Source organism: Cydia strobilella, chromosome 19 (genome assembly GCF_947568885.1).
Source record: "Cydia strobilella chromosome 19, ilCydStro3.1, whole genome shotgun sequence".
NCBI classification, from domain to species: domain Eukaryota; kingdom Metazoa; phylum Arthropoda; class Insecta; order Lepidoptera; family Tortricidae; genus Cydia; species Cydia strobilella.
In genome coordinates, this window is record NC_086059.1 from 2,379,153 (window position 1) to 2,391,469 (window position 12,317).

At 38.4% G+C, this 12,317-nt stretch overlaps 2 protein-coding genes across 2 annotated transcripts in view; one reads left to right on the forward strand and one right to left on the reverse strand.

Annotated features, from left to right (window-relative positions):
* The window catches only part of LOC134750032 (putative metabolite transport protein HI_1104), a 397,448-nt gene that overhangs the window by 28,198 nt on the left and 356,933 nt on the right, over positions 1-12,317 (reverse strand). The window lies entirely within an intron of this gene.
* The window catches only part of LOC134750027 (bicaudal D-related protein homolog), a 163,247-nt gene continuing 155,161 nt past the window's right edge, over positions 4,232-12,317 (forward strand). The window contains exon 1 of the mRNA XM_063685107.1: positions 4,232-4,817. Coding sequence (XP_063541177.1) covers positions 4,461-4,817 — 357 coding nt within the window. The 5' untranslated portion in view covers positions 4,232-4,460. The remainder of the gene's footprint in view (positions 4,818-12,317) is intronic.

A 12,317-nucleotide genomic window follows, 5' to 3' on the forward strand; every position in this document is an offset into this window, starting at 1 on the left:
ATGCTGTCAAAAAGGGACTTCCACTTGTATTACAAGCTACAAACTTTTGATAAACGGGCCCCGTGTGTCATGAAACTCATGAACAAACCCCGTTATTCATGTTACGTTTCACTGAAAATGAAGGTTGGCAAAAATTCGCCTTTAGTACAAAACTTCGCATTTACCTACTAGCATCATAATTCCACTATAAATTTGTATCATATATTCATGGGCGTATTAAAAATTTTGAATTTGGAATTAATTTTAATTTTAAAACCAAAAAAAACTAACAAGCGGCTATTTACATTTAGGCGGCGAACTGTTATGAAGGAAGATTTACACACAAAACAGAATAAAATAAATATTTAAGTGGGGCTCCCATACAACAAACGTGTTTTTTTTGCCGATTTTGCGTAATGGTACGGAACCCTTCGTGCGCGAGTCCAACTCGCACTTGGCCGGTTTTTTTTATATTTTAAAAATTATATGTATAAAGTATAGACATGTTAAACATTGATATTCATAGGATTGACTGACATCAAAAAAAGTTCCTACCTAAATCATTAAGTCTATATAAGCGAAAAAAGTAAGATTGCTACGGTCAAATGTCTTTTCTTTCTTTCTTTCTTTCATTGAACTATTATCCATACTAATCCATACTTTCATACTATAATCCATACTAATATTATAAATGCGAAAGTCTGTCTGTCTGTCTTTCTGTCTGTCTGTGTGTTACCTCTTCACGCTTAAACCGCTGAACCGATTTAGTTGAAATTTGGTATACAGATTGTTTGAGTCCCGGGGAAGGACATAGGATACTTTTTATCCCAAACTCACCCCTCAAGGGGGTGAAAAGGGGGGTGGAAATTTGTATGGGGAATCAATAACCGCTGAACCGATTTAGATGAAACTTGGTATGGGGATAGTTTGAGCTGTGGAAAGGATATAGAATAACTTTTATCCCCGAAATCATCCCTTAAGGGTGTAAAAAATGGGGTGGAAATGTATAGTGTGGACCAATTTGGGGGTGAAAAAAGGGTGGATTTAAAAGCAGATTTGTTTAAGAATTAAGGTACCCAAATTACTAATTCCACGCAGACGAAGTCGCGGGCAAAAGCTAGTAATTATTATAAATGCGAAACCGTGTCTGTCTGTCTGTTACCTCTTCACGCTTAAACCGCTGAACCGATTTAGTTGAAATTTGGTAAAGAGATAGTTTGAGTCGCGGGGAAGGACATAGGATAGTTTTTATCCCAGATCTCACCCCTTAAGGGGTTAAAGGGGGGAGGGGCGGAAGTTAATATGAGGAATCAATAAAAAGCAGATTGGATAAAAATAAACTCCCCAAATTACTTATTCCACGCAGACGAAGTCGCGGGCAAAAGCTAGTATGAAATAAATTGGAAATAAAAATAACTCCGGCTATGGTCTACGGACCTTAGGGTTCACGCGTTCGTTTATGTCTTTTGTTCGCGCCAACGCGCAAAAACGTTTTTAATCATTTTATCTTAGTCTATGACTTAACCACGTAAGCACGTAACTCATACAATAATAAATCTGATTCACGCATTCGTACAAAAAATACAATTAAACCAGAAGTCGTTGAATATGCATTTACATTTTGAAACAAATATTTAGCTATATTTTTTGCCTATAGACTGATTAACTAAAGACAGACTATTAGTAATTTAATAAAGATCTACTTCTTCACTGGCTCAGTGACCCAAAAAGGATATTGGCCTCTGACACAAGAGAGCAGGGGCGTAGCTAGAGGATATGGCCCCCGGGGCAGTCACCAAATTTGCACCCCCTGATGACTGACAAAAGTGCTGCCTTTTGCCCATTTTGGCATCCTTGAATGGCGCCCGGGGCACTTGCCTCCCCTGCCTCCCCTAGTTACGCCACTGCAAGAGAGCACCACTGCCCTATCTGCTCTGCGCCACTTCACGCCAAAATCTGGCGGAAGATTCTGGGGCCTAAATGCCTCACAGAGATAAAAATGGAACTTGGAGGCGTAGGAATTCCATAAAATCAGGCGTGCACACCATGAAAATATCAGTTATTTTTGTGGAATGGGATAAAAAGGATTTTATATCAGAAAATGATATCACTTCCTATAATAAACTTCTAATTTTAACCAAGTCATATATTAAAAAAATATACTTTCAAAAACTGGCCTTTACTGTTTATTTATAAAGTTCATTTTAAGTCGACACAAAAAACAAAATACGAGGATTAGAAAGTAACCAACAGTGTTCAAATTAACAAAGATATTTTTGCCAACAACATTGGCGCCACTTTATATGAAAAAAATAGATTTTGTATATGATAATTTTAGTTCCAAATTTGGCCACAGGTAAAAATTATTTTAGAACGATAAAATAATTGTTTCACCATTTTTGACCACTCTCTTCGGATGACCTTGAGTGTGTATAGTGGTCTCTTTCCAACGCACCGGCTGTGGATTTACCTGTTGTTTCTGTTTCACTCCGATGCACGTGTTTATTTAGGGACAAAGAGTTGAATAGTAACAGATGTGGCAGTTCATAAAACCTTGTTATTTTAAGGTAGGCAAGTAAAGGTTTTACGGGCTTCATATATTTTTTTGTTAGTCACCTTATTGTAGTCTGTCATAGTAAATTTTGTAACCCCAGTAAATTCACTGCCATCTGTCGACACACTTTAAAACTAAAAATGAAGATTTAAAAAAATACGATAAAATGTATTTAAATATGGATAAATGATTTTTTTTTTTTGCATTAATTATTTTTATGATTTTGACCCATGTTCTTTCACTGATATGCGTTAAAATTGTTAAATAACAAACGAAACCGTCAACGCCATCTATACGACAGTAGGCCAAAGCTAGTAGCGCCCTCTGAACGAGAATCAAATTTTCTTGATTTTCGAGGCACGTTTTTTCCTTAGACTGTATCCATCTATTACGGAGTTATATCTATCTTTGCTACTATGCTCGATGGACTAGTCAAAATCAAATCATCTAATGTAACAATCCTTATATGACGATCCTTATTGGGAGAGAAAACTATTTTAATTTATTTTGTATTGTTTAGTATGTAATGTTTGACGATCATGATAAGAAGATAAGCATAATTTTGACATTGATGCAAATTTATAGTGTAATTTTTATCCTGAAATAAATAAATCTAAATCTATTTTCAGGTAACGAAGGCCCATAAATACCTCATAGACTAATTTAGTACAAATTTATACTATAATTTTTTTGATGTAGGCCTGATTTCTCAACTAAAATCTCAAACAAAACAAATAAATTAAACTTTAAAGCATACAAACAGTCAAAAAACACAAACAGCTTCACGTTCTAAACGCATATTCGAACTACGTTAAGTTGTGAAATTTTTCAATTATTTTATAAGGCATTTTAGCATTACCTTTACATTTAGCTTTACTTGCCATCATACCAATACGTCGGAAAGGGACATACGATTATTAGCGACTTGTCAACTTTAGTAGACGTTTATGAATAACGGGGTTAGAATGTAACATTTAAATTCTGCGTCTTCATAGTTATACTAGACTTATATTGACCGAGATATAGACCGTGATTACCTTTTGTATTATTTGTGAGCTCCCGATATTTCGACGCAGTTACATGCATCATGTCTGTCTACACAACTTTGACACCCACCCGCTATCTTCAGTCACCCGTGAACATGATGCATGTAACTGCGTCGAAATATCGGGAGCTCACAAATAATACAAAAGGTAATCACGGTCTATATCCCGGTCAATATAAGTCTAGTGAAACTAACCGTGAATCATTCAAAATTCATAGGTATAGTTGGTCAAACTAAATTGGCAGTAAATAAGAACCAAAAAAACTATACTCATCCTTTTTTTTGGGTGCTAGTGTAAGACAAAGATGGTATGATTATCTCTGTCTATAATATTGTCTTCGGTTACCGCGATAGTTACTCATGAAATAAAACTATGAAAACGGATTATATCGCGTATATTGAATTTATAATACATCCCGACGTTTCGAACCCTTTACAGCGTTCGTGGTCAACGGGTGACTGAGGAAAAATTACAAAGTGCAAAAATATCTCTGTCTATATTTGAAATGAGACAGTCCTTTGACAAACTATAAAATCACCACAAAACACCTGGCATCACATTCTACCTATCTCCCCTTCTCCCACATTAATCTTTGCCGTTCGCACGGCCACGGCACCGCACCGCATCGCACTCACTCTGTTGTGTCCGACCCGTTGCCACGCAACGACGTGCCGCTCGTTCGTTCGTTCATTCGTTCGTCAGTTGTTTCGTTCGCCGCGTTCGCGAGTGCAGTGCTACCAATGGTACCATGGCCTTAAAAAAGGATTTCGACCTGCCTAGAAACATTTTCAAAGTGAAACTACCCAAATCTGTGAAATTACAACAAGCATTCGACAGGCTGTTCAAAAAGAATAGCTACACCAAAATAGTGCAAAGTTAGTATGGCTGGTGACAGTGTTGAAAGCAAACCCCATTTTATAACTGAAGAGACTGAGTTTATAGGCAAAGGAGACACAATACCACACACTAAACATAGAAGAAGTAGATCTAGAAGCGCAAATCGATTGACACCTTCAGCTTTAAGTTTGTCCGACGAACATTTTTATCAAGATCTCGAAGATTACGTTAAAGAAATGACCACAACGGAAAATATGGAGCCGGACGTGTGGACTCAACTGCATCAGAAGGAATCCGATTTGCTGCTGGCAGCGGAGTTGGGAAAAGCCCTTTTGGATAAAAACGAGGAATTGAAAAAGGAACAGGAGAGGGTCACTGAGGAATACTCCAAAAAACTTGAGGTAACCTACAACTTTTTATTTACATCTATCAAACCGTAAATCAAAGTAATTTAGGCTTTATGACTATGTAATAAGGTTGTTATATAGTTTGGTTAATTGCTAGTGGATGTTTCCGTATTGGCGCAACGGTCGTGAAATTTCTACTTAAAGTTATGACTTATGAACAAAGAATGGATTGTTATAAATTCAATGTAAATAGAAGGTCATTGTGAAAGTTAATTTTTAAGGTTTTATCTTGTCTTCACGAAATATTTGCAAAAAAGGCGAAATAGTCCAATCAATGCATATTTTTTTTGGGCAGTAATTATCCCGACTGTTTTACGACGATAAACGTTAGTGGGTTATTAGAAACAAGTGGAAGGAGTTACAGATGATTAGTTTATAATATCTGCACCCTTTTTCATAGTTTCTAACTCCACACTATTAGTATTTGCACAAAGAAAACATACTTAAGACAGATTTCATAGGACATACATACATAGGACAATATATTATGTACTTACTGCTATGGCGCAACCCGCGCAACGATCCGAAGTGGATCTTGTCATCCGACACCAAAGACCGCCATGTTACTCTGTCCAATTATCTCGGGCTCTAATCTGTTAAACAAACGGTATTGTTTCCTTTATGCAGTGGTTACACTGCTTACTGCTAATAGATAAATAACGGGAACAAACCCGTTTAAAAAGCAAATTTACCATTCTATTTATATGGTTCAAATTCAAGAAACATTCCATTCAGAGATAACACGTTTTGTGATACTAATAAAGGAAATATGTACTAGTTTTTATTTACACACCGGAACAGGTATTATTAAACCTACGTCACAATCGTCACATTCACAATACTTATACAAAGAAATGCCACGCGCGAAATCGCCTTAAAAACTAGGTAGATGAAGAAATTTGCATAAACAATGAAGTAGGTATTCTTGCTAATCCGACTCTCGCTCATTTATTGTGTTGCCGGTATTTAGATACAAATCTTTTAACAAGATAAGTACTTACATTGTTTTCCGTATAAAATACGTGTGGATCTAATAAAATCCGTGCTATTGTAAATTTTGAAATTGGATCCGAAATTATAAGGGTTGGATCCATTTCGTTAAACAACGTTTAATCTGTAGTTTGGGTAAATATGTTGAAGATTTGATATTTTGATTAAATATTATCATGACGTGCATACTTGTATATAAGTGTGTATACGTATACACGTGTATATACGTATTTGTAATATTATTTATTTACGAAGCGAATATTGCAGCTACAAAAAGCAATGTTATTGACACTAAAATGACAAATGTATATCTTTTAAAAAATCTGCATGCATTTATTATGATTTATGATGTCATATTTTTTACAGACACATATAGCTAGTTGCTTATAGTTCGTGTGTGTATTTACAAGCAGTAAGTAAGGTGTATATAGGGTTGCCACCTTTTTTCTTTACACACATAGTATTTTTGTCAAAATATTGAAAAAAAAAATGGGAAAAATTAAAAAAATATATAGGACGCCGATTTGAGGCGAATTAAAAATGCGAATATACAATGTGACATCGGTGACATTTGTATAACCCTTTCTTGAGCTATGAAAATATAGTATTTTTCGTACTATATTGTTTTTGTATAATATATAGTACAATTGACTAAAATATAGTACGATACTATATATTATAGTATGGGCGGCAACCCTAGGTGTATATGATATTTATTTCGTTTATTGTGACTACTTGTAGAAACGCAAATTAAAATATTTTCATAAGAAAGTAATTTAATTTGTTCTTAAAGCAGTAAGGTATTACCTTAGTATTTACAATTAACTATTAATGTCTACACGTTGGTTGCTAGTACCGAAACCATTTAACCATCAGCACAACGCGTTAGTGTATGGAAAACTAATTAAATTTGCCTTCACATATTGAAAGCATATTCAGATATTTTAAAACATGATACCAACATGATATCATCTCGCTTGCACTCATTTTTAGGTGAGCGAATACCCAAAATGTATCCTGTTGGAATAATGTTTTTTATGTCGAATACGCTTCCTGTGTGAACAGTTGTGTATTGTTGTATTGTTGAGTTTTTGCGATCCGAATTGCTATTTTATTGAGAGCGTACCTAACAGCAGATTAGATGGTTACATTGATAACTGGGCTATAACCGCGAAAATCGAAGTTCGCAAATTGCGGGCATCTGGCTCTGTCACTCTAATTACGCCTTTATTGGAGTAAAAGAGAAAGATCTCCGCAATTTGCGAATTTCGGTTTTCGCGGTAGCCCCTCTGATCTGTAGATCTGTTACTTGTGTGGTTTGAGCGGTTTCGTTTGTATGGAAAGGTTCTTGAATGGTGACCACGTACCGGAAGGCAGAGCGCGTTGAATAAAACGGCCACCAAAAAGGTGGACGTGGTCAAAATCGCAGGAAACAGTTGTATGAGCATGATGGGTCGTTGAAAAAAAAATGTGCTTCTGGATTGATATGATGATGATGGTCAATAATACCAGTTATATTTAAATTGGCATAGTCAAGTCAACGTGCGATAAAGCGATTCGCTGTCAAATGTCGGTTATAGTGAGACATAAAGTTTGTTTTTGTAATACATAATTTTATATAAGTACCTAGTAAGTCTATTCTACAATAAACTCTAAACATAGATTAGGATTACATATAAGACCCACTGACTATCAGTCCGCCGGACGATATCGGCCTGTCAGTTAGAACAACAATTTGACAGTTCCGAACAACTGACAGGCCGATATCGTCCGGCGGACTGATAGTCAGTGGGCCCCTTTATAGATAGTAATATCTGGGAGACCGTGAATCGCTCGGAAGACATAATTATAAAAACTCAAAAATGCGCGTTTTCCCAGAGATAGGACCTAGGTAAATTTTTCCCATAATCCCTGTAGCAAATTTCATCGAATCGTTAGAGCCGTTTCCGAGATCGCCGAAATATATATATACTAGCTGTTGCCCGCGACTTCGTACGCGTGGATTAACCCTTTTAGGGGAAGAATATTTAAAAACGCTGAAATCACTTTTCTTGTATTTTAATAATATGCCTTTATCCGAAGTTTCAATTCCCGCACTCAAATAAAATTATGATCTCCATACAAACTTTCAACCCTTTTTTCACCACCTTAGGGGATGAATTTTGGAAAACCCCTTCTTAGTGGATACTAACGTCATAAAAGCTACCTATTGTGAAAAATTCAGCTCTCTAGATCCAACGGTTTGGGCTGGGCGTTGATTTAAGTGAGTCAGTCAGTCAGGACTTTAACGTTTATATATATAGAAAGAAGAAAGAAAGAAAATACATTTATTTGACGCCACAACATAGTACATAAAAAAGAAAAGCATGCAGACAAAAAAACATTTGGACGCCAAAAAGGATCCCCACTCAGCATAGTGCCGCGGCAAACCGTGGCGCTGGTTTTCTGTGGGGACCTGGCTTAATCTAAAAATAAAGGCGACACGTACGCCAACGACACACAAATAAAATTTACATTTTGACATAAAAATACAAAAATATAGATATATATATATATATATATATATATATATATATATATATAATATAGAATTGTTCGATTAAAGGTATAAGATAACATCATTGGTATATAAATATCCACTTTTAAATAAACTGAGTATCTTGACTCATAGCTTGTTTTTATTAAAACAGGCTTAATCAAATATAATAAATGTTTTACGATAACTGGGTGATATTAAATCAAAATATTGAAAATCTTTCCCATATAGTTAATTTTATTTTTGCGGTGCGCTTTTTTGTGCTTTTCAGTCACGAGCGCGTTTAGTGGACTGTATTTGACTGATTCTGCGGATGTAAAATAGTGAAAGGAAAAACAGAGGGGAAAATGGGAAATTCACACTCACTTACTTGAAAAATGTCCGTTTTGGGAATGCCGGCACGTGTATTCCTTGCGATCACCACATGAGAGCTGACTTTCACCAAGGCCTTGGACTTTTCTCGTTGTCTTCGACAAAACACTCATCACACACGTTCATTATACGGATTGTTCGATTAACACATAAATTGCACAGATTTTTCTTGATTAGAGACGAGAGGATTCGACACGGAACGCTCAAATCGCCATATTGGATTGGAGACAATTGCTCCGCTAGATGTCGCTCGCAGCACGAGTGCGAGCGAAACAGCAATACACAAGAGTGTGAATATGAGGGAGCGGATGAGGTATAGGAGGATTTTTTAAGGGCGTACAAAATCTAATTATTTACTAAAACGAAACTTAACATCCCCCCGGGCTTGAAGGATTCCCTTCAAAAAAAAGAAATAGAAGTTTAATATAAAAATAGAAATAAATGAATACTAAGTACCCACCCAGTTATGCTTGACTTAACTATAAACTAAGTATCAATAAAAACAGTTAGTACTAATAAAGTTAACATAAATGAACTCTACTGAGTAGGCAGTGGGCATAACCGCACTATAGGTCGTTCCAATTTAACTCCTCGCGTTTGCACCTCCGCAACTCGTACGACTCCGTCTCGACCAGGAAAAACACGTGTTATAACGCCGATAGGCCATTGCAAGGGCGGTGCATTATTAACGTTGATAAGTACGACAGTTCCTACGGCTAATGGCTTAGCTGGAGTATTCCATTTTTCCCGGCTCTGCAAGTTGTGCAGGTATTCAGTTCGGAAACGTTTCCAAAATGATTGGACAATTGAATCTAACAACGAATACCGGGTTAAAAGGTCCGTTCGTTCCTGACTCAAATCGGCTGCGGGTAAGTGCTGCAAGGGTGCAGTACATATGAAATGAGCGGGGGTCAGAGCAGTAGGTTCCGATGGGTCGGAACTCAAAACGTAAAGAGGTCTACTGTTCAGCTGACTCTCGATCTGAATTGTCACCGTCAATAGTTCCTGATAAGTCAGAATTTGTTTGCCTATGACGCGGTGAAGATGCGTTTTAAAGCTTTTAATATTACTTTCCCAAGCGCCTCCGAAGTGAGGTGCGTTGGGAGGGTTTAAGCGCCAAGTTATACGATGCTTTAAGAGCTCCTCGCGAAACATTTTGTAATAATCTTCGGTGTTAAGAAAAGAATAAAGTTCTTTAAAATAAGCCTTAGCGCCTACGAAGTTTGTTCCATGATCACTATATAACACCTGACACGGCCCACGGCGGGAAATAAATCTTTTGAAGGCATCTAAGAATGCCTCAGAACTGAGCGACGAGACGAGTTCAGTATGAACGGCCTTTGTCACCATACAGATGAAAAGACACAGCCATGCCTTTTGGCTTTTTGCCCCACGCTTTCTGACCATGGTAATGTTGAAAGGACCGGCATAATCTACCCCCGTATGCGTGAATGCTTTACTTTCATTAACGCGACACTCTGGCAGGTCTGCCATAGAAGGGAACGTATTGGTCGGATTGACTCTGAAACAAGCGTTACATTTGTGAAAGCGCTGTCTCACAATTCGACGTGCGGACAAAATCCAATATTTCTGTCTCAAAATAGAAAGCAAAAGATGCGGGCCGGCGTGCAAGTTTTCGCGATGGAAAAAATCAATTAAAATTTCAATAAGGTGCCCTTTCTTGGGCAACACTGCGGGATGTTTACTACAATAATCCAGGGAAGAGTTGCCTAGACGTCCTCCCACTCGTAGAACGTCATCAGTGACAAAAGGAAATAACTTGCGAAGTGAGGGTGAGCATACCTTGCCATTTTTAATATTGCGTAAATCATCAGCAAATGAAGTTTGTTGAATGACCTTGACCACGAACAATTCTGCCGCGTCCAGGTCAGAGGCAGTGATTTCGCCGCCTCGAGGTAGTTTTTTGATGAATCTTAAGACATGGACAACTGATTTAAGAAACCGGTGCCATGAAGAAAACCTTTCACCCAACTCCAGAAGCCAGTGACTGCTGTTGCTTTCATTAGTAGCAACAAAAGAGACAACCTTTTCCTCAGAAAGTGCCTTAGCTGTGGGCGAGAACTTAGTTATAGGCCATTCGTTAACTGGTAAGGATGCCCAGGACGGACCGTTAAACCAGAGATTATGGTCCTTTAAGCGGGAGGGAAGTAGTCCACGAGACAAACAATCTGCCGGGTTCTCAGATCCGGACACATGATAGAAATGCTCCGGTGCGTAATTTGCCTGACATTGAGCGATGCGGTTGGCTACATAGGTAGCGAACCTATGCGGTGACGAGTGCACCCAGCATAAAGCGACCTCTGAGTCTGAAAATGCGTAGACATCATTAATGCTGTGGCGTTCTGATAATGTGTCATGGACGACACGAAGCAGCTTTGACATTAAAACAACTGCACAAAGTTCCAGACGCGCAACAGTCACCGTCCTCACCGGTGTTACTTTCGAGCGGGAGCAAATTAAGCGTATGACGGGATGTTGATTGTCCGTAACGACGTGTGCGTAGATGACACAGCCATACGCCTTTTCACTTGCGTCAGCAAAAGCAATAAGCGTTACCTTTGAGGTTTTTTCAATGCCTAGATGTCGAGAAAATTTTATGTCAGAAATAAGAGGCAGCTCGCTGACAAACTGGTGCCATAAACATAAAATGTGCTGAGGAGGCAAATCATCCCAGCCTTGTTTCAACAGCCACAACTCCTTTATGAGGAGTTTCGAATAAAGAATAGCGGGCCCTACTAGGCCAAGAACGTCATACAAGCGGGCGGTGGCAGAAAGAATAGCTCGTTTCGTGCCTGTAAGCGGAGGAGGTGAGACAGTGAAAACGAACTCATCAGACCCAGGAAGCCATTGAAGGCCAAGTATCTTAAGAGAGCCGCTGTCGTCGAAAGAGACGGATTCAGGCTGGCGATGGGTTGCGGGAATGTGTTCTAGCAACTGAGGAGAGTTGCTAGTCCATTTAACTAAATCAAACCCACCAGCCTTGAATAGGCTAATTAACTGGGTCGCTGTCGTAACTGCTTCCTCGTGGGAAGAAGCAGAAGAAGCTAGATCGTCCATGTAAACGTCTCGTTCGAGGACATCGGCTGCGAGCGGGTACCTATCACGTTCGTCGCTAGCGAGCTGACGAAGTGTGCGCAATGCAAGGAATGGAGAAGATCGAAGACCGAAAGCGACACGGTTAAAACAGAAGGTATTTAGCGGTTCTTCGGGCGAAAAGCGATATAATATCCTTTGAAAGGAGCGGTGCGGAGGATGTACTTCGATACATAAGTACATTTGCCGAACATCGGCGAAAAAGGCAATGCGGAATATGCGGACGTTCAGAAGAATCTGAAAAATATCCGCCTGCAAGTTGCAACCAGTATGTAGAAGGTCATTCAAGGACAGACCGCTGTCCGTCTTACAACTTCCATCCAGTACTAAGCGCACTTTAGTAGTGCTTTTGTCGTTGCGAATTATCGGGTGATGCGGTAGATGGAAACCTGGACCGAGGAGCTCCTCAGGAGGAACCAGAGAAATAATTCCCTTATCCAAATAATCGAGAATAATCTCATTATAACTTTTATGAAGTTGCG